Consider the following 21,733-nt stretch of genomic DNA (forward strand, 5'->3'; position numbering starts at 1 on the left):
GTCTCTTCTGATCCTCACCACAGCCTGGCAGGTAGGAGCTATTATCATCCCCACTTTACAGATGAAAAAAAATGAGAGAGATGAAGTGACCCAAGCCCATCCCGCTAGTAAGTGTCTGAGGCCAGATTTGGACTGGGGTCTTTCCGACTCCAGGCCCCACTGTGCCCCCTAGAAGTGCTGAGATGGACTAGGCCCCCACCAAAGGGCTACCTCCTAAGTCCCTGGAATGGTGAAAGCAGTCTTATCTTGATCTTGTTCAAAGAGAGGACTCCAGTGGTGTCTACTAAGTCCAAGCCTGAAAACAGGGGCTGCCTAGCAGACCAGCCAGGGTACTTCTCCCTGGTGCTAGGAATTGGTCCACATTAGGCGTTCTGTTCAAGCCTGGCTATTAGCCCCCATCTACATCTTTCTGTTTCTCTTGGGCACCTCCACTGAGGGTCAGATGTGAGGGCTTCTGGGTTCTGTGAGGCTGCTGCCACTGTACCAGCATTCCTTTGAGGCAGTTTCTGAGATCCTCCATCTAGCTCTTTCTTCAAATGGTTCAGAATCTGTGGGCTGCCTCAAGCAATCCCCCTCATGTCTGGAGAACGAGGCTGGCCTCTTGCTGAGTTGTCTCAGACTCTCCTTTCACTGTGGCAGTGCTGGGAAATCCCCCACAGTCCAATCCCTTGGGATCCAGCCCAGACCCTGAACAGCTGGGGATCCTGCAGCCAAGGCCGCTGGAGCCCCTGTTTCTGCCCTCCCATAAGCCTCTGCCCCCTGGAGGCCCTGTCTCTGCCCTCCCATAAGCCTCTGCATGGTCTACATGGACAGTCACCAGGTATGGCTCCCAGCTTGTTACCTGCAGGGTATGTCTGCATGGCTCTAAGGGCATCAGCTTCATGAGGGTCACGTCCCAAGCCAGGCCCAGTCTCCTGTGTTCCCCAGGTCCATGGCCCAACCTGTTTCCATTTCTGCACACCTTACTCTCCCCCAAGGAGGAATTTGGAAGACTTTTCTTCCTTTTTGCTGTGTGGTATTATAGACAAAATGAATGTAAGGGTCTTCTGACCCACCAAATATCTGAGCTAAAGTCTGCCTGTATACACTCCTGCCACATACCTTTGCAATTGGCTACCTCAGGCTCCCTTTGTCTGACCGGGGGTGGCCTCACAGCGGCCCAGACAACCTCTTGTCCTACCCAAGACTCCCAGGATTATTCTTCTGGAGGACAGGGTTTGCATCTGGAGAAAATGCCCAACTGGGAGTCTCTGGACTCAAAAGCGCATGCCATGGGGTAAGGCCTCCACCTTCTCCCAGACAGTAGAATTGTGATCTCTCATTGTGTCTCTCTGATTGAAGGGGCTCCTACCTCTGGGAGCAGCTGTTCCTCCTCAGAGGATGGACAAGTCTGAATCCCTTTCTGCAGTTCATTCCCCAAGTGTATCTGCATGGTCAAAATCTTCCTCAGCATCAGTGACAGTTCTCTGTCTGCTCTCCTCAAAGTGGCCTCGTTCTTAAGACCAGCGTCTCGTTCTGATATCAGAAGACCTCTCTGCTTTCCAAATGCAAAAGTGAGAGCGTGCCCTTCAAACATCCAAGCTCTCATCTCTTCTAGAGAACACCCTGTGCATGCCCACATGGACACACAAATATCAGCGCAAGTAATAAATCCACTGTGTAACAGCAACGATGCTTCCCATACTGAGCATAAGCAGTATGGCAGGACAGCCAGCCAGGAACGCAAATCATTATGGGAAATATCTCCTCCTTGGCTGCCACAAAGCAGAAAGTGAGCAGGTAAAAACCCTGATTTTCTTATGTTTAAGTACGGTTCAGGATGAAAAAAACAAAATCCTGAACTAAGACTGGGAGTTTCTAAGAAGACTTTATAGAGAAAATCCTGTCAGTGACACAAAAGCAGTTTTGGTTTTTTACACATATAACAATATCTACAAAGGTCACACAGATTCATTAGCTCACCCTTCCTTCCTTCAATTAAATAGGATGATACCATAGTCCTAACATACATCCCCCAACAAAACCAACTGAGTTAAGCAGATTTTGTAGGTAAACTGAGTCAGGTTACAGACTAATCAGAGAATTTTTAAAGAAGGTCCACCAGGCTAATTGAAAGGAAGAGTTCTACGTGTCCTGAAGCTAACCAAAAGCTATTTGGCAGGAAAATTCTCCACAAATAAATCCTGGATTGGGGGGGAGGGGTTTAAAGATACTATATGGCCTCCTCTCAGGAAGGTGAAGTCTTCCCTTATCACCAACATTCCATAAATCATTTTGGTTTTGATGCCAAGGGAGGTTAATATTAACAGGAAACAGGTTTCAGCAGCGGCCAGATATTCAGAAGAAACAGCTTAATGAAAATGACATTTAAATAAAAGGAAAGTGAAATATTATCATCACAAAATCAGGAAAACAACATCAATTTTTCTTCACATATCACCATCTAGCAAGGATTCAGACTTTTGAGAAATTCATCATATCATCTGGAATAGAATAGGATGCAGCCAAGCCAGGAGAGGCTTCTCCTATCTCCCCAAAACCCTGATAGAACAAACGAAAAATGACATTAAAAGTCCAACGAATAATCAGGAAGAAAAAAACTGTGACTAAAAGGAAATTCTTTAAATGAAAGCTAAAGTGTTCCCATACATAAGACAAAATCCTGTAGAAATAAAACTGGCCCCTGGGAAAGGTCAAAAACTTCCGGGGCCCCAGTGTGTTGGCCTGAGGCAAGGCACATTAAAGGCCTTTCGCATTCACCACCTCCAAAGTCCTTCCTGGAGGAAAAGTCCCAAGTTTTGTTAGTTTACAAAGACAAAGGGCAAACCACACCAATCTTTTTTTTTTTTTTTTAAGCTTCTGGAAATTCCGTTCAAAGGTCCTTTTCAAAACTTCAAAACTGTAGATGAGTCAGACTAGATTGGGAGCTCTCTGAGGGCAGGGAATGTCTTTTTCCTTTCTTAGTCCAGGGCTGGGCACATGGATGGTTCTTAATAAATGCTTATTCACAGTAATTTTTGTGTGTGTTGGAGAAAAAGCTATCTTATGGAGAACCTCTTCAGAAAGGCCCTTTTAATCCCTACTGGATCTGTGATCTAATCAATTCGCTAATCCCCTCCAGCCAGGCAGACCAGAACCCTTTCTAGTTTGTTGGGCCACCTCTCTCCAAACTCTCCAGAAGGTTCCTAATGTGCTGGAGGCCTCTGTCACCTCTTCCCTCCATGTTCCTTAAAGATCATGGTTGCATATCACCACCTGAGTGTACCCACCATGCACCTGTCCATCACCCACCCTGTGACATTCATTTTAAATTCTTCAGAAGAGCCTGATCTCTGTGGTAGAATGCTGATTTTCAAATATTATCCCCTCTTTTGCATGAAATGAGCCGCCAAGCTTCTCAGCTTCTGGAGGGAGAGGAAAGCCTGGCTCTGTATCCAGGTGGCTGCAGAGAATTATAGGTAGGATGATGAAGGGAAAAACAGAGATGCCAGAAAACACCTGAAAGTAGCCCAGAAAGAGCTGGGATGGAGAAAGCCCCCATCTGGTCCAGAGGCGCACAGAGGACAGATAGACAGATGGAAGGAGAGAGAGGTGTTAGGGAAGCTGGTGCCAGCTCTGAAGCAGTTTGGGGTTGCTGGGAACCCTGAAATATCAGGGTACAAGGAAGCATCTGCCAGGAAAGAATTCACACACTCAAACTTTCTTCCAGTCAAATGACAATGAGTTTATTGTAATTCAAATAGGAGCCTGCAGGGTTCCTAGTGAAGCTGCCACTTCATGGGGGTGAGATTGATGCTCACATACAAAAAGGGTGGTGAAAGGACCTGGGTGGGATTAAGGAGGTTTGAGTATTCTAGGTTGGGCCAAGTACTACAAGTGAAAGGATGTGAAATAAACTAAATAGGTGATCTAGGTGGGCTGTGCTGGGCCGGTTGCCTTGGGAGGAGGCCCCAGTGATCTGGGCTGCTAAAATGTATGGGAAAATTCAGGGAGTCCATTGCTTTCAGAGACATTGTCTTTTCCTTTTCGGGGTCTAGGTCCCATGGCCCCATCAGCTCCAGTTCCATTCATTGGGGCTTGACCCCAAACCCTCAGAAAACAGGCAGGGAAAGACTCACTCCCCAGGAGAGAAGGGGCATTCCTTGAGGAATTACCAGAGGCACCTGGGCACCGAGTCAAGAGGCCTGACCCCAGTGTGACAGGGGATGGGATCTTCAATCCTACAAAGAGTCTAGTGGAGACCTTCATTCCCAGTGGGTCAGCAGCAGGAATTTAATGCCACCCGATGTAGACTATTTGACCAATTCTTTTTTTTCTGTGGGGTGGGAAGGGAATCAGGTTTGAGTGACTTGTCCATGGTCACACAGCTAGTAAGTGTCTGAGGCTTCATTTGAACTCAGGTCCTCCTGACTGTAGGGCTGGTGCTCTATCCACTGTGCCAGTTGACCCAGAGCCCATGCAGATTGGTAGCAGCATCGGACTCCAGAGGAGACAGCACCCAATGAGGTCTACCCAACTTATCCAAGAGTGCTGATGGGAATGGGCCCAAGGGCAATATCCCAAACCAAAATATGAGTCAACAAAAGAAGAAACCCTAGCACAATTAAGAAACATTCTGGTTAAGAGAAGCCCCAAAGGGAAACCCACAAGATGAGATGAACGCCACCAGTCCAAGAAGAGTTTTAGAGATAGAAAAGTGGCTTGACTACAAGTACCATCAGAGCAGGTGAAAGACATGAAGTGAGAGGAAAAAGTGAAACTAAAAATGAATGAAAATTAAGTATGCATGAAGGGCAAAATACTCTGTTAAGCACTGGGGATACCAAGAGAGGCAAAATCCAATCCCTGTCCTTGAGGGTCTCACCTTGTCCAGGGGCCGATGACACCTGGGAAAGTCAGATAGTGAGTCACTAAATATTTCTTAAAGGCCTACTTGGTGCAAGGGGCTCCCAGTCTCAATGCCAGGCAGATGGAAAGGTCCCTTGGTCCTTAGGCAGATGATGATGGCTCTTCTCTAGAGTGATTTCCATTCAAAAAAACACAGCTGTTTCTGACTTTGAACCAATGCCTTGGGTGGGGAGGAGGCTCTATGCTGGGTGAAAACAGGTGCAGACTGTGACTTCTGAAGAAGTTGCTGCCAGCTGGTATCTCCACAAGAAGCTTCCCTGAAATGTGCTGCAGGGGACAGGCTAGAAGCTGACAGCCAGCCTGGTTTCTCACTGTTGCACTTTCAGCTCTTGGGAGGTATTTGTTGGTGGGCAGTCAGAGGGTAGGTGTGGCAAGCCTTTTCCAAAAAGCTTGCTCTGCTCCTTTGAATGATGACTTTTAAGACCGCACTGGAAATAGAGCCAGTAGAATAAATAGCTTCTAACAGAAGGTGGAAAGCCTAGCTCAAGTAGTAGACTCTCCCAAAACTGAATGAAACGCACAGAAGTGAATTCTTCCAACAAGAAATATTAGTGGGGGAAAGTCAAAAGATTGAAAAATACCAGAAAATAGAAAACATTTCAGATTTTTTAAAAAAGGACCTTCAAAACAAGTTGAAAAGAGATTACTAAAGAATCATCAAGGCCATGTGAGCACCAGGATTTCCATGGCCACCACATAAACAAAGTATAGGAATAATAAGTACGTAAAGAAAAGTGACAATGGAACAGCACACCGAAATCCCTACAATGCTGCTAAAGCAGTCTTAACAGAAAAAAATCGGATCCCTTCCAACACATACTGCCAAATAAGAAAAAGAGAGAACTAGTGAACTGCATATGCATTTTTAAAAATTAGAAAGCCAACAAATAATTTAGTGAAAAATCATCACAAAGAAGAGATATGAGAAATGAAAGGGGAAAAAATTGGAAACAAAAATGATGGAAATGATCACTAAAACTAAAAGCTGTTTGTCTGAGGGGGAAAAAGTCACAAAATTGATACATCCTTAGCTAATCTTATTAAAGAGAAGAGAGCAGAAAACTGAATTAATAAAATAGCAAATGAGCAAGGGGAAATCACTGTAAAATCAGAAGAAATAAAAATAATAATTAGAACTTTATGCAGTTCTATGCTAACAAATCTGAGAACACAGAAGAAATAGGGGATGACTTCAAAAACATCAAACTATCAAAAGACCAGAGAGGGACCTTGAATAACTCAATTTCAGAAGAGGAAATAGAGATCGATGTAGAAGAAATGTCAAAGGAGGGGAGGATTCCTAGTCCTGAGGAGACCAGGAAGATTTTATCAAACTTTTAAAGAACATTTAGCAAATTCCCCAAAACTGAGAAAGAAAGCACCCTACCAGAATCTTTTTGTTTTTTGTTTTGTTGTTCTGTGACAAGTATAGTCCTACCACCTAAACCAGGGATGGATAAAACACAGAAGGAAAACTGTAAGACCATATCATTAGTGAATATTCATTCAATTATTCTAAACAAAATCCTAACATACTACAGCTATTTATCCAAAAATCATTTGTTATGACCACATAGGATTTATATGAGGAACAAGGATCGCTCAAAATTAGGAAAACAATCAACATTATCAATGACATTAATAACAATCAACATCCCAAACCACATGAGTATCTCAAGAGAAGTAAAAAAGACCTTTGATCAAAGTTCAACTCTCTTTTATGCCAAAAATTCAACAAAGTACCGATATGGGAGAACCTTCTTTAATATCATAAAAAGCATTTGTCTCAAACCATCATACACAATGGGGATATTCTGGAATCTTTTGAAATAAATACAGGAATTAGGGAGGCAAAGATGCCCACTGTCCCCACCATGATTTGTTATGGTTCCGGAATTGTGCTGAGCACCGAAAGGACAAGAAGGAATGACTAGAATAAATACGGATAAGGAGGCAAATAACTATCCCTACATGTTGATGATGTGATGGTTTACTTGAAAAATCCTAAAGCGTCAGCAGACCCCAAAGAAAACAGCTAAAAGCTTTGGCAAAAGGTGGAGACTACAAAACAAACTCCTCAAAATCAACAGCATTTCTATAAAATAACACACAAGAAGCAATAATGGCAGAAGTCCCATTCCAAATAATGAGAAAAGGCATGAAATACCTGGAAATTGGATTCCTAAAGCACACAAAAGACTTGTCTAGATTCAATTACAAAACACTCTTTAAGGGAAACAAAGAACCACTTCCTCAGTGCTCATGGCCATGTGGCACCAATATCGTAAAAATGACAGTACCACCTAAATTAATTCATACTTTGAATGCGATACTGACCAAAACAGCAAGGGATGCTTTGTAGAGTTTGACAAAATAACAACAATAACAAAAAAAATCACTTGGAAACAAAAAGATCCGGAACATCAAGGGAAATGATGGAAAGAAGGAAGGGTTAGTACAGAATAAAGTACAGTCCTCAAACTACCTGGCCTTGGTTAAAGACTAGAGGGAGACCAATGGAGCACAATTGGCAAGGGAGAATCAGAAATAAGGGAACACAATAATCCAGTGTTTGGTAAAATGAAAATCCTAAGGAACCTAGGGAAAAACTCTTTATTTGAAAAAAATTGCTGGGAAAAGTAGAAAGCAGCCTAGCAGAAAGGAGGCTTAGACCAGCCCCTTAGATCATTGATACTCTTGGACTGTGGTCTGGGTCCCCAAACCAGCAGGCAGGCAGGACTTAAACCCAGATCTTTCTGGGATAGTACTAGACTCTCCAAATTTGAGAGACAGTACCAAAGAGAGAAGGTGAGACTGAGGCAGTGGGAAGTTTAGAGATACTCTGTCAGGGCCACTGTAACCCAAGACTGAGGCTGAGAGAGGGCAAGGGAGTCCAGGATCCCTTAGTGGCTCACACCCATTATATGCCAGAAACTGTGCCTGGTGCTAAGGAATCCAAAGAAAGTCATAAAGAAGAGTGGCTCAGTGGATAGAGCACCCACTCTGGAGTCACTAGGATCCAAGTTCAAATGTGGTCTCAGACACTAACTAGCTATGTGACCCTGGGCAAGTCACTTCACTCGATTGCCTTTGAAAAAGAAAAAAATGGTTTATGAGGTCCCAAGCTCAGGCCAGTACACAAAACCAGTAGAGTTCAGAGGAATGATGTGTGGCCACCCTGTGGCCAGGATCTTCTAGCAGATGCTCCCGGGGGCTCCTGGGCGGTGTGTGGGCATGCCTGTGCAGGAGCCCAGGGTTTAGCACATGGCCTGGCACCCAGGAAGGGCTTCCTCCGTGTTTCTTGGTTAATTGCTCCAGTTGTCTGTGCTGGGGGTTCCATGAGGCTGCATAGAAGCTTGGGGTCTCTCCCAGGTCCTGGCCCCAGGCTCCGCATGCAATCAGAGCCCCTAGGGAAAGGGAAGCAGGAGCCACCTGGGCATCAAGGAACAGACCAAAAGATGCAGAGAAAAAAGAGCCACAGTAGGTGGCTGGGGAGAAGGGATGGTGGGGATGAGATGACCAGATGGAGCTTCCAAGCTGAATTCTTTCCCTCACAAGCAGGGTGACCTAGGTAAGGTCGTTGCCTCAGTATGCTTGTTGCAAAATTGAACATTGATACTCCACTGTATTTTGGACTGTTTATTCATTCAATATTGTATCTGACCACTGGAATCATCACTCAAGGATTTGATTGAGATTTCATTGCATAGGCCTTAGGGGCAGAGTTGGTTAGATTGCCACTTCTCTAGACTCCAGCCTGGCAGAGAAGGGGTGCAGTGGAGATGAGCAGACCTAGTCCAGGCCACCCTGTTGGAGGGAGCGCCTGACCACAAAGACGGGACACTGTGTTTGCTGACCGTAGAGGGCTGTGAATCACCCTGGTCATAGGATGCTTGTCCACCATGAGACTTTGGTGAGGGGGCAACTGACTCTGGGTCATCCTCCTTGCCGTGGGTCCTGGAAACCCCTCACTGACTGAACCAAAAGTAAGGCTTCCCCCCCTTCACCCACGCTATAGACTGATCAGTCTGTAACCAATCATATAAAAAGTCTCTCTGACGGCCTGGTCCCTGGCTACTGATGGGCCACGGAGCCCATTAATTGGCATTTGCTTGCCTTGCTAATAAACTGATCACGCTTGGGACTGTCTTTCTGCCTTAGGTTTTCTTTCTCGAAGATTTTGTCTCTACAGTTTCTTCTTCTGTCCATAACTTCTGGTCCAGACTCACATAGATCCAGCCTTGCATGGATGGAGCTCAATCTTTAAGGGTTTATTGTCAAACCACAGTCTTCTTTGGGATTATTCAAATGTGTGATGTTTTATCCCTACTCTGGAAACATGACAATTTGTTTTATGTTTGACAAAAAATGGGAAAAGATCTCACACAAGCACTCAGGCTAATAGTGCCTCTAGCAGAGATCCTTATTTAACCTGATGTAAAAACAAACCCCGAAAGGTGAAGCCCCCACACCATGAGCATTTCAGTCACACACACCCCCCCCCCCCCCAGTGATGACCTAGGGTCTAGGTCCTGGCCCTTCCCCTTTCTTGCCCCTCAACCCTTCAGGGATCCCAGACTTCCAAAGGGCTTTGTAGAATCCTCCCTGAGAAAGAGTCCAGTTCTGTCCCCCAGACCTGCCCAGAGCAGGACCATTTGACTCTCCTGCTCCTGGTCTGTTCCATTTCTGGTTTTTGGCACTAGCTCTCACCCAAACTCCAGCCTCTCTAGCTGCCTCCCCCAAAAGGGGCTCATAGATGAGCAGGCTTCATCTGTGCCTATAGGCAGCCCTATCCTCTCCATTGCCCTGTATGCCTGGGCTCCCTTAGCAGACAGAGGCCAAATCTTGCTTGGAAGGCACCTTGGACATCACACAGCAAGATGGCTCATGCCTTCTGTAGCGGATAAAAAAGACCCTGACCCAATTCACAGGTGCAGAGGGAGCCCCCCCTCAAAGACACTGGGCTAGCGTGTGGCCCCTTGTGGCTTTGGCCCATGGGGGTGGACCTTGAGGCCCTTGCTTTGGCACCTCTCCCAGACTGGCTAGCCCTGCCCTCCACCCCAATCCCTGGTGTTTTCACTGGCTTTGTAAAACCACAGCAGTAGCTTCAGAGCCAGGGGTGGGCAGGAGGCAGAAGACCTAGGTGCCTGTCTGTGTGCCGGGGCATGGGACTGGCAGTGACTGTCAAAGTGAATGGGGGTCTTTGGTCAGGCCCCCTAAAGTATCCAAGATTGCTTCCCCCTTCTTGGGCATCTGCAGGCTCCCTCTCTCCCACTCTTTTTCTCTCCCTGTCTCTCCCCCATTTCTCTACCTTTCTTTCTGTCTGTCTCTCCCCTTCTCTCTGTCCCCCATTACTGTCTTCCTGCCCCCCCCATTTCTCTCTCTCTCTCCTCCTTGTCTGTCACTCCCTTTCTCTCCCTCCCCCATTTCTCTGTCTGCCTCTGTCTCTCTGTCTGCAGAGAAAGGTGTGCCAAGTGTTGGATTGACATGATGCTGGAGGAACCTGTCTGCATTTCTTCTGTATGCAACCACTTCAGGGAGACTGAGGAAGTGACTGCCACACCTTGCTTCTGGTCAGTAGAATTGCATTAATCTCTTGCCCTTTCCTGCCTTGGAGTTCCCAGATTCTGGGAGGATGCCTTGGCACCTCAGGGCTGGGTCTTTTCAAGAGACCCTTTGGGGTTGGGTTTTAGGGGAAGGATAGGCTTCACCCAGAGCCTCCTGGCCTTGTCTGTCCTTCTGTGAATTCTGCTCCTTTGGCAGGGTACCTGACCTCTCTTCTCTGGCATAGCTGCCAAGCCCTAGGAGTCCCCCAGGCTCAGTCTCCTTCAAAGTCTCCCCACTAGGATGTAGCCCTGTGTCGCAGAGAGGTCAAAACAGACCCTCATCTTCTGTGTGAGCTTATCCAACCATGTCAGAGAGTGCACCACAGTCTTGGGATTCACAGGGTCTTTAAGGTAGACAAGAAGGCCTCAGATTGCTGCCCATACTCAGCACAGAAGACAGGGTTCAGGGGAGCTCTAAGGTCCCCCTCAGCAGCATAGGGAAGCCTCCCCTGAATCGGCTAGCCTTTGTGACCTAGGGCCATTGGAAGAGATGACCTCTCCCAAAGAAGGAAGCTGAAAGAATAATCCAGGGGAACTAGGGTGATTACACAGTGAGGGCAGAGAAGGGACAAACACCAGGGACAGGGTCCAAGAAGCATTGGCCAGACTGCCCAAAGGATTGGATTGAAGGGGTGAGGGAGAGCGAGAGACTCCAACCATTTCCTCTTGGGTGGGTGGTAGGATGCTAGTGCCCTGGACAAGGAGAGAAGTTTGGAAAGGGGGTGGGGTGGGGGAGACAGGGAGGGGGGAGAGAAAGACAGAGAAGGGGGAGGGAGAGACAGAGGGGGAGGGAGAGACAGAGGGGAGGGAGAGACAGAGAGGGGGAGGGAGAGACAGAGGGGGGAGGGAGGGAGAGACAGAGAGGGGGGAGGGAGAGACAGGGGGGGAGGGAGAGACAGAGGAGGGAGGGGGAGACAGAGAGGGGGGAGGGAGAGACAGAGAGGGGGGAGGGAGAGACAGAGGGGAGGGAGAGACAGAGGGGGAGGAGAGACAGAGAGGGGGGAGGGAGAGACAGAGAGGGGGGAGGGAGAGACAGAGAGGGGGGAGGGAGAGACAGAGGGGGAGGGAAGAGACAGAGGGGGAGGAGAGACAGAGAGGGGGGAGGAGAGACAGAGGGGGGAGGGAGGAGACAGAGGAGGGAGGGAGAGACAGAGAGGGGGGAGGGAGAGACAGGGGAGGAGGGGAGAGACAGAGGAGGGAGGGAGAGACAGAGAGGGGGGAGGGAGAGACAGAGAGGGGGGAGGGAGAGACAGAGGGGGAGGGAGAGACAGAGAGGGGGGAGGGAGAGGACAGAGGAGGGAGGGAGAGACAGAGAGGGGGGAGGGAGAGACAGGGGAGGAGGGAGAGACAGAGGAGGGAGGGAGAGACGGGGGAGGGAGAGACAGAGGGGGAGGGAGAGACAGAGAGGGGGAGGGAGAGACAGAGAGGGGGGAGGAGAGACAGAGAGGGGGGAGGGAGACAGAGGGGGAGAGACAGAGAGGTGGAGGGAGAGACAGAGGGGGAGGGACAGACGGAGGGGGGAGGGGCAGAGCCGGAAACACGGGAGGCGAGGGGGAGGAGTCGGTGTGCGTGGGGGAGGGGCCGGAGCTGCAGACCCCTCCTTTCCTGGAGCGATAGACGGGGCTCAGTTTTCTTCTCTGCGCAATGGGCACAAGGACACAGGGCATCCGGTTTGCCCCCGCCCGGGGTAGTTGTGAGGATCGTGAGGGCATGTTTAGGAAGGGAATGCTTAGCAGACTGTAAGGCGCTATTCGGAGGCCAGCCGCCGCCATCACCATTATTTAGTCCACATAACCGACCCCTCCTCCCGGCCTTCGGTCCATCCCCCCACCGCCACGCCCACGTGGCCTGGCTCGTACGCATGCTCAGAGACCGGGGGAGGGGGACTGTCTGGGAGCATCGCAGAACACAGTCCCCGAAATCGGAGCGCCCTGCGCCTGCGCCCCCTCTACCCTGCGTCGGCCTGGAGCCCCGAGCCCTCCCTTGCCTCCATTCCCGCCTCTCGTGTCCCAACCCCCCCCTGCCGCGTTCTAGAACAGTGCGCATGGGCCCTCTCTTCCCCCGCCCCAGTGCCTTTCTTCTGGCTCCCGGGCCCCGGGCCCCGCCCTCGTGAGGGACGTCGTGGCGTCAGGGCGTCGCAGCGCGCGGGGGCCCGAAGCGAGGCGGTTGGCGGGCGGCGCAGTGACGTCGGTTATTTAGCCCCCGCCCCCTCGGCGTGCGCTCTCTTTTGCCCCTCCTCCGCCTCCTGCTCCTGCTCTAGCGTCTGCTCCTCTCGCTCCTCCCGCTCCCACTCGTGCTTCTGCTCCCGTTCGCCTCGGCGCGGCTCGGCCGCGGTCCCCTAGCCTGCGTCGGGCGCCGCAGCAGCCTAGCCAGCAGCAGCCGCGTTTCTTCCGTTCGGCCGGCCGCGGGCCCTGAGGTGGCGCGTGGCGCGGGCCTGGGCCGTTGGCGAGCCGAGCAAAGCCGAGCGGAGCCGAGCAGCGGCGGCGGCGGGCCGCGGCCCGCGGCGGCGCGCTCCGCTGTGCGCCCTGCGCGAGGCGGGAGCCCCGGCCGGCCCCTCCCCTCCTGCTTTTGGGCGGTGCGCGCGCCCCGACGCGCACGCGCAGAGGCCTGTGACCGAGGCCGCGCCTGTGCCCGCGCGCCAGCGATCCCCTACGGCCTCGGCGGCGGCGGCGGGGAGCGCGAGCGGAGCCGCGTGAGGCCCGGGCCCAGCCCCGGCACAGAGCGCGCCAGCAGCGCGGGGATGGCGGCGTCGGTGGCGGCGGGGCGCGGGCAGCCCGGGTTTCCGGGGACGGGCCCGCAGGCGCCGACAAGCGCGGGCCCGGGGGGCCCGGAGGGCCGGCCGCCTCGGCCTCGGCCGCGTCCGGGGGGCCCCTCGGGGCCCGGCCCCGCCGCCTCGGCGTCCTCGGCCTCGGCGGCCCGCGGGGGGGCGGCGGCGGCCTCGGGCGGGGGCGGGCTCGGGGCCCGCGGCCGCCGCCTCCTCGGGGCCCGCGGCCGCCGCCTCCTCGGCCTCGGGCGCCCCGCGGCCTCGGGCGGGGGCGGCCCGAGCGAGGCGGCCGAGCTGCTGGAGCACTGCGGCGTGTGCCGGGAGCGCCTGCGGCCCGAGCGGGAGCCGCGCCTGCTGCCCTGCCTGCACTCGGTGTGCGGCCAGTGCCTGCTGCTCGGGCCGGCCTCCGCGCCTGGTGGCGCCACCGGCACGGCCACCGGGCCTGCCGCCGCCAACAACGGGGGCGACGGCGCGGGTGAGCGGGGGAGGGGCGCCGCGTGCGGCCCGCGGGCCCTTTGTTCGGGCCTGCGGCGGGAGGGGGGGCGGGGAGGAAGGGGGGGCGGGCTGAGCGCGGCCCCCCGCCCCCGCGCTCCCTCCCCCAGCCCCGGCTCCCTCTGCTCCCCTGCCCTCGCAGTGGTGGATTGCCCCGTGTGCAAGCAGCAGTGCTTCGCCAAGGACATCGTGGAGAACTACTTCATGAGAGACAGCGGCGCCAAGACGGCCCCGGACCCCAAGGATGCCAACCAGGTGAGCCCTGGCGCCTGCCCGGGAGCCACGCCCCCCTCCCTGGGCCGGCCGGGCCTCAGCTGGGGGGGAGAGAAATAGACTAGCCACGCCCCCTCCCAGCCAGGTGAGCCTGGGGCGCTGACCCCGCCCCCTGGGTCGCCTGAGGAGCCTTGGTGGCACTGCCCCCTTCCAGCCAGGTGAGCCTGGGCACGCTCACCCCCCCACCCAGGTGAGCCCACCTTCAGTTGGAGGAAAGTCAGGTTTCCAGGCCTACGTCCTGGAAAGCTCCTGAGGAGCTGGGCAGCCCCCAAGACAACCTCCTTCAGAGCAAATGATGCCCTTTGTTGCCCCCAGTGCTGCACTAGCTGTGAGGACAACGCCCCTGCCACCAGCTACTGCGTTGAGTGCTCGGAGCCCCTGTGTGAGACGTGTGTGGAGGCTCATCAGCGGGTCAAGTACACCAAGGACCACACTGTCCGCTCCACAGGTGCGCCCCCTCCAAGGTGGGGGAAGGGGCAGCGGGGATGTCTCAATTGGCTCTAGGGAGGGACAGAACCTGTCCTCCCTTGGTCTCTGTGGAGGCAGACCTTGAATGTCAGGGGAAGGAGGGTGGCCGGGCCCGGGAAGAAGGGAGGAGGACCCGGCAGTTGTTAGGGGACAGGGATAGGACCCCTGCTGGAGGAGGCTGACCTGAAATACACACATCTGCAGGCCCTGCGAAGTCCCGTGATGGGGAGCGCACAGTCTACTGCTCAGTCCATAAGCACGAGCCCCTGGTCCTCTTCTGCGAGAGCTGTGACACCCTTACCTGCCGGGATTGCCAGCTCAATGCCCACAAGGACCATCAGTGAGTTGGGGCCCTCCCAGTTTCCATGGGAGCCGGAGGTCCTGGGCCTGGGTTCCTGCGGGTCTGGGCTGCCCTCCCTGGCTCTGATCTCACTGGTTCAAGCTCTGCTCTGCACCTGTTTTGATGGACTGCCATGAGTGTCCGTTGATTTGCCATCTTGAATGGTTTCTGCCACCCAGAGCAAGTGCTATGGGCTGAAAGGGGTCCAGCCCATTTTAGGGATCAGGCTGCTGAGGCCCAGGAATGCTATGGGCCATAGTCCCTTCCTCAGCTGTGGGCAACATTCGCTCCTCTCTTTACGTTTGTGCAGATACCAGTTCCTGGAGGATGCTGTGAGAAACCAGAGGAAGCTCCTGGCCTCCCTGGTCAAGCGCTTGGGGGATAAGCATGCCACCCTGCAGAAGAACACCAAGGAAGTGCGAACCTCGTGAGTCCCAGGGCAGGTTGGGCAGCACTTACATGCCTCTGGTGGCGGCCTCTCCTGAAGTTTTCCTTTCCCCCCACCAGGATTCGCCAGGTCACAGACGTGCAGAAGCGGGTGCAGGTGGATGTGAAAATGGCCATACTGCAGATCATGAAAGAGCTGAACAAGCGCGGCCGCGTGCTCGTCAACGATGCCCAGAAGGTGACAGAGGGTCAGCAGGAGCGCCTGGAGCGCCAGCATTGGACCATGACCAAGATTCAGAGGCACCAGGAACACATCCTGCGCTTTGCCTCCTGGGCCTTGGAGAGCGATAACAACACGGCTCTGCTGCTGTCTAAGAAACTGGTGAGGGGACTAGGGGGTGGGGACCAGGGATCCTGGGTCCTGGAGAGTGATGACATGGCTCTGCTGCTTTAAGAAACTGGTGAGGGGGCTGGGAGGCAGGGGCCTGGGGTAGGACCCACCCTCACCTGGGCCTGGGGCCACCAGATTTACTTCCAGCTGCACCGTGCCCTCAAGATGATTGTGGACCCCGTGGAGCCCCAGGGGGACATGAAGTTCCAGTGGGACCTCAACGCTTGGACCAAAAGCGCCGAGGCCTTTGGTGGGTGTTGAATCGTGTTGGGCCAGGGTGGGAGCCCACCAGGCCTTCTTAGTCTGGTTTTGGGGAAAGCTGACGTGGGACTGGGGGCCAGATGAACGTGAGCCAGTTCCCTTTTCCCCCCCCACAGGCAAGATTGTTTCAGAAAGGAGTGGTCCTGGTTCCATGGCCCCTCCCCGGCCCCCTGGCAAGCCTGGAGGAGGGAATCAGGTGAGACCCTCCCTGGTAGGGCACTGGGCTGGGGGTCCTTGTGGCCTTGGAGCTGGAGCAGGGCTTGGGGTATTGATGCCTGCACTCTCTTCCTCAGGCCATGGACCTGCAGGAGGGGTATGGGAGCTATGGCCCAGGTGAGTGTGGGGGTGAGAAGGGCTGTGCTACTGTGGGAACTGCTTTGGGGCTCTCACAGCTAACTGTCCCTTCCTGCTCCCCAGATGACCCCTACAGTGCTGAACCCAACGTGTCCGGGATGAAAAGGTGAGTGTGGGGGAGTCCAAAGTGTCTCCTGTGTGGAGGGGTCCTGGCCTCAGCCTGCCTCACCTCTGCCCTCCTCAGGTCTAGGTCTGGCGAGGGGGGAAGTGAGTGGCCTCATGCGGAAGGTCCCCAGGGTGAGCCTGGAGCGCCTCGATCTGGACCTGACTGCGGACAGCCAGCCCCCAGTCTTCAAGGTCTTCCCTGGGACCACCAATGAGGATTACAACCTCATTGTCATCGAGAGGGGAGGTCAGCCAGGGGCCCCGGGAGGGCCTCCTATGCCACCTATGGCCATGGTCAAGGTGAGGAAGGGGGGAGGGAAACCTGTGGGGTTCGGGGGCTAGGGAGGGCAGGGTCTTGGTCTCACAGACTCCACTCTCTGCCCCCAGGAGGAAGAGACAGAGGCTGCCATCGGAGCCCCCCCAGGGGTGGAGGGACTAGAGACAAAACCGCTGCTGCTGCCTCCCTTGGAGGCCTCAGGGCCTGAGGGTCCCCACCTGGCCTCCCCCAGTGGCAGCACCAGCTCTGGCCTGGAAGTGCTGGGAGGCCCTGATGCAGCTGCTGCCGCCACTGCAGCCACTGGTGGCCCTGGAGCTGTGGATGATAGCGCCACCATATGCCGTGTCTGCCAGAAGGCAGGGGACCTGGTGATGTGTAGCCAGTGTGAATTCTGTTTCCATTTGGAGTGTCACCTGCCAATCTTGCAGGAGGTTCCTGGGTAAGTGGGGGTGCCTTGGGGCAGTAAGGAGACAGAAGGGGTGGTCCCAGTAGCTCTGAGCCTCCTCTGTGTACCCCCAGGCCTTGATGGGCCTTATGGACAGAGGCATTGGCAATGGACCCTCTCCCGCCCTGCTGGGCTCTTTTGGGGGTCCTGTGGTCTCCCTTGCCCTGCCTCCCCCCTTGCCAGGTTGTGTGGGCTCAGGGAGGGAGCCTGAAGGCTTTTGGGCCTTGATGGCCTCTTCAGGGCACTGGTACATGGTCCATTCCTGACCTCTGCTTCCATTTCTCTTCTCCTGTCCTCAGGGAAGAGTGGAGCTGCTCTCTGTGCCAGGAGGTGGTGGACTGCAAAGATGAGGTCCCCCTTCCTGGCCCTGAGACTGTAGCCTTGACCCCTGATGGGGACACCTGTCCTGCCAAGCTGTCACCTACTAACCAGCAGGTACAGGGGTGGCACCTGGGAGTGGGCACCCAGGAGTGGGGCAGGGCCATGATACTAGTGCCTGAGGTCTGACTTCTTCCTGCAGAAGTGTGAGCGTGTGCTGCTGGCCTTGCTCTGCCATGAGCCATGCCGCCCCCTGCACCGACTGGCCACGGATCCCACACCCTCTGCTGAGCAGCCAGGCACTCTGGACCTCACCCTGATTCGTGCACGCCTCCAGGAGAAGCTGTCACCCCCGTACAGCTCCCCGCAGGAGTTTGCCCAGGATGTGGGCCGCATGTTCAAGCAATTCAACAAACTCACGGAGGTGAGGATGCGGGGAGCAGGGGTGGCAGTGGGTGCAGGTGCAGGGGAGACTGATGGACACCTGACACTCTTCCAACCGTGCTCTGATCAACAGGACAAAGCTGATGTCCAGTCGATCATTGGCCTTCAACGCTTCTTTGAGACTCGCATGAACGAGGCTTTTGGGGACACCAAGTTCTCAGCTATTCTGGTGGAGCCCCTTCCTCCCCCCATCCCAGGCCCTGGCCTGGCCCCTCCCGAGCTGGTGGGGGGCTCCAACGACGGTAACTGAGCCCCCATCTTGCCCCAGAATGGCTCCATCATCCCCTCACTCATTCGTTCCTTCACCTGTTGGTCCTGTATCCTCCCCCAGATGCGGTTTTTACTTCTCTCAATTTAATAAAAATGTAACCCAGGAGACAAGGTCCCACAAGTCCCAAGACCCAGAGCGAGCAAGCGAGGTGTCCTGGGAGTCCCTGGCAGGGGGCTGGCTGGTGGGCACAGTGGCTTTGTGGGCCCCCTCCCCTTAGCGCAAGGCTTCTTTTGGATGCAGCCCAGAGAGGGGAAGAGGGCCCAAGGCTCCAAGGGTCCCTTCCCCCTTCTGCCCCCCCCCAGGTCTGAACGGTTTGGGAGTAGGGTTAGTTAGACAATCTTCCTGGAGAAGTTGGGGCTTGGAAGGGCCTTTGGGGGGTGGGGGTGGGGCCTAGGAGCTGCCTTGACTTCTCTTTGTCATCTGCTTCTTGTACTGAGCTTGGAGTTCACTGAAACACCCATCCAATAAACCTGCCAGCCATTGCCTCTCCCTGCCTCACTTGTTATGTTGGGGTGACTTGTCACCTGGCTGGGGGGGGATGGGGGCACTCAAGACACGCACATTTAAGGTTGGAAGGTAGCTGGGGCCCCTTTCCCCATCACAATCAAGCTTTTGTTGCCATCTTAAAAACTTTATTCTCAGGGTGGTGTCTGCACCCCATTCTCTCCACCCCTCCCTGCTGGCTCAGTCCCTTCTCAAGTTCTTGAGGCGCTCTTCCAAGTCCGCATCCGCATCAGCCAGGGCTGCAGAAGGCTCTGCTTTCTTGCCCCCAGCAGCCACAGAGAGGGAGCCGCCCGTGGAAGGGAGATCTGCAGGAGGGAAAGCACAAGCCAGTCAGGGAGGGACAGGGCTGGCATAGGCCAGCGGGTGGGCAGGGACAGGGGCACTCACTGGAGAGTTCGTCCGTCAGGCTCAGGCCCAGCTCATCCAGCACTTGGGACACCACAGCATCACTGAAAGGGCAGAGAAGAGAGATGAGGGCAGGCAGGCAAGCCCCCCCCCCCCCCACACCCCCTCACCCTGGCCCCCTCAGCACCTCTCCTCTTCATCTTCCTCATCCCCCATGGCATCATCAATGGCATCGTTCATCATCTCTTCCTTCATGTCCATGATCTCTGCTTGGCGTTCAAATTCCATCATGATCTTCTGGATCTGGGGCAGCTTCAGCTGGGGAGGGCAGGAGGGACTCGGGCTGGACCCCCCTGTTTCCCAGATAACCCCAACCCAGCTCTCCAGGCTGACACCATCCTCCCATCTAGCATTTGCACCTGCTATGGCTGACCTGGCTGAGGGCAATGGTGAGCCAACCACCTGCCTGGCCTTCTAAGGACTGCACCCTGCCCATGAGCACTATGAGGGGATTCTTAATGGAAGACTGGCCTCCTGTGCTTGCTCAATGGTGCCTGCCTGTCCCAGCCTTTCCCTCTTTTCTCTTGCTGGTCACTGGAAATTCTGATGGGCCCCCCCTACCCCCTAGCCTGACATATGGCCCTGTGGCAGGCCAGTCCCCTGCCCATCCACCTCATGCAAACTGCTCTGGGGGTGACCATACCTGCCTGTTCATGGTTCCCATGGCTTTTGTGACACCCTTCATTGCCTGAGCCATGGAGTTGTTGGATTTGAGGGTCTGTATCTTTAGGGACACGGCCTGGATGTTGGCCCGCATCATCACAAACTTGCTGACGTAGCGGCGTGTGCGCACCAGGTCTCGGGCCATGATTTTCACAGCGTCCTAAGGGGGTAGAGTGCTGTCATAGAAGCCCCTGGAGGAGGGCTGGGAGATTCCTATGGGACAGCCTCCTAGCTCTTCCCAGCCAGGACTGGGGGTATCCCCCTGTCCAGGCCCCTCAAGAGCCAGGACTCAGCCAGGGGGAGCTGGCCTTCTGTCTCCTCCCCCCACCCTTATGTGAAGCTTTCAGCTTGGGGGGAGGGGCCCAGTCACCATCTGGCCCTGCTTGGCCATCTTCTTAATGTCAGCAATGATTTTCTTCTCCTGGGTCTCCAGCTTCTGACGTTCCCTGTCCAGCTCACGCATGGCCCGGTTCAGGGCCCGCTGGTTCTGGCGCAGCAGCTCCTCGGGAGTTTTCCGACGCCCAAACAGTAGGTCCATGGTGGAGCTGGAGCTGCAGAAACCAGTCAGTCAGAGCATTTAATTAAGCACTTACTGCAAGTCCCCTCTCCTTGAAGGGAGGGAAGGCACCCCAGGAGCATCAGGAGGACTGGGAAAGGCTCCCTGCAGAGGTGGGCCGGCGGATGCTGACGGGCACTTGGCTCTTCTCATCAGCCAACGCCCCCTTTAAAGTCTCTCCTTTCTGCACTCCTAGAGGGAGCTCCTTGAGGGCAGGCACACAGTGGGTACCTGATAAACATTTACTGACTTGCGGCTGGGAGTTCGAACAGAGGAAGGAGAGGAGGGCACCCTGGGCCTGGTGGGCAGTCAGAAGGGTTCCTGGGGCTGAGAGGGCCTTGTTCCTGGCAGAGCCAGGAGGCTGGAGAGGGAAGAGGGGCAGGGGAAGGAGGGCTTCGAAGGCCAAACTGAGCATTTCTGTCTGTTCCCTGAATTACTAGGGCCAGGTGCGAGGTGGCACAAAGGCCTTGGCGCCACGTTGGACCTGGGGAGGGAGAGATCAGGCGGGTGGCAGTGCCCTCCCCGGTGCTAGGGAAGAGGGGTGGGAGGGAGAGGTTCAGGGGGAAAGGCAATGAGTTCCGATTCGGAATCTCCACCGGACATCCAGTTTAAGTTTCTGAAAAGCCATGGGAGACTGGGGGTCGGCAGAGAATCCTCAAGGGTAAGATGCCCAAGCTGTATGGAGGGTCAGAGCCAGAGCCTTGAGGGGCGCCCAAGGTTGGAGGGGTCAGAGGGGGAGGAGAAGCCGGACGCGGGTCTGGCCACTAAGAGGCCGCCGGTCATTCTGGGTGGAATGAGGAGGTCGGGTCAGGAAGAGGGAGAGCCGCTGCAGACAGCCTTTTGGGGGGCTCCCTAGGGTGCCAAGCCTCCGCCCACTGACCACTCCCAAGCGCCGCCGCTCGCTCACTGAACTTCCACCCCAGACTCCGAATCCTTCCCGGGCGAGAACCGGGGGCACACAGCGGGCCCCACCAGGCCGGCGATGCCCCCCGCCGAGGGCCCCTTGGGGAGCTGACACGCCCCCCACCCCCTAGAACGTGGGCGATATTGCGGGGGGCCCTGGAGCCCCTCCAGGGGTGGGGCTCCCCAGAACGCCGGGGTCCCGGAGGAGGGGCCTAGAGGGGGCGCTGCGTTCCGAGATCGGGGGAACCAGAAGGCGGGGTCCCCCGAGGAGGCTGTCGGAGGGGGGCTGAGGCCCGGACGCCGGCGTCCTCTGGGGGCGGGGGGGCGCGCCTTCACTCACCGGCCCCGAGCTGGAGGCACAACCGCCGCCTCCGGGAAGCCCCCCGGGTCGCGCTGGACTCCGGGGCCACCCACCCGCGCCGCCGCCGCCGCTGCCCGGGGTCTGCTCGCCGCCTGCTTTCTCCCACAACCCGCCGCTGCTTCCGGATACCGGCGCCGTGACGTCACTGGCACGCGCCCCGCCCGGGGCCGAGAGCCGTAGTGCGCAGGCGCGCGGGGTCGGACGGCCCGCAGAGCGCGCCGGCGTGCAGGCCGGCGC

General features: G+C 55.3%; 2 protein-coding genes across 2 annotated transcripts; one reads left to right on the top strand and one right to left on the bottom strand.

Moving 5' to 3' along the window:
* Nucleotides 1–13,056: 13,056 nt before the first annotated feature.
* TRIM28 (tripartite motif containing 28) lies at nt 13,057–18,591 on the top strand. The gene is given in 19 exon segments (XM_072615791.1): nt 13,057–13,293; nt 13,296–13,451; nt 13,454–13,531; nt 13,534–13,753; nt 13,913–14,025; nt 14,359–14,491; nt 14,716–14,851; nt 15,162–15,278; nt 15,359–15,620; nt 15,765–15,879; nt 16,007–16,086; nt 16,184–16,223; nt 16,308–16,350; nt 16,429–16,444; nt 16,446–16,649; nt 16,737–17,065; nt 17,371–17,506; nt 17,592–17,813; nt 17,907–18,591. Coding segments are annotated over 19 exon segments (2,616 nt in total). The 5' UTR covers nt 13,057–13,254; the 3' UTR covers nt 18,084–18,591.
* Nucleotides 18,592–18,714: 123 nt separating this feature from the next.
* CHMP2A (charged multivesicular body protein 2A) lies at nt 18,715–21,694 on the bottom strand. The gene is made up of 6 exons (XM_072615875.1): nt 21,476–21,694; nt 20,047–20,227; nt 19,657–19,836; nt 19,141–19,271; nt 18,996–19,057; nt 18,715–18,913 (listed from the first exon to the last, which is right to left on the bottom strand). The coding sequence occupies exons 2-6, from the start codon at nt 20,212–20,214 to the stop codon at nt 18,789–18,791; spliced, it is 666 nt and encodes a 221-aa protein (XP_072471976.1). The 5' UTR covers nt 20,215–20,227; nt 21,476–21,694; the 3' UTR covers nt 18,715–18,788.
* Between the last annotated feature and the right edge of the window lie 39 nt (nt 21,695–21,733).

Source organism: Notamacropus eugenii, chromosome 5, assembly GCF_028372415.1.
Source record: "Notamacropus eugenii isolate mMacEug1 chromosome 5, mMacEug1.pri_v2, whole genome shotgun sequence".
NCBI classification, from domain to species: Eukaryota; Metazoa; Chordata; class Mammalia; order Diprotodontia; family Macropodidae; genus Notamacropus; species Notamacropus eugenii.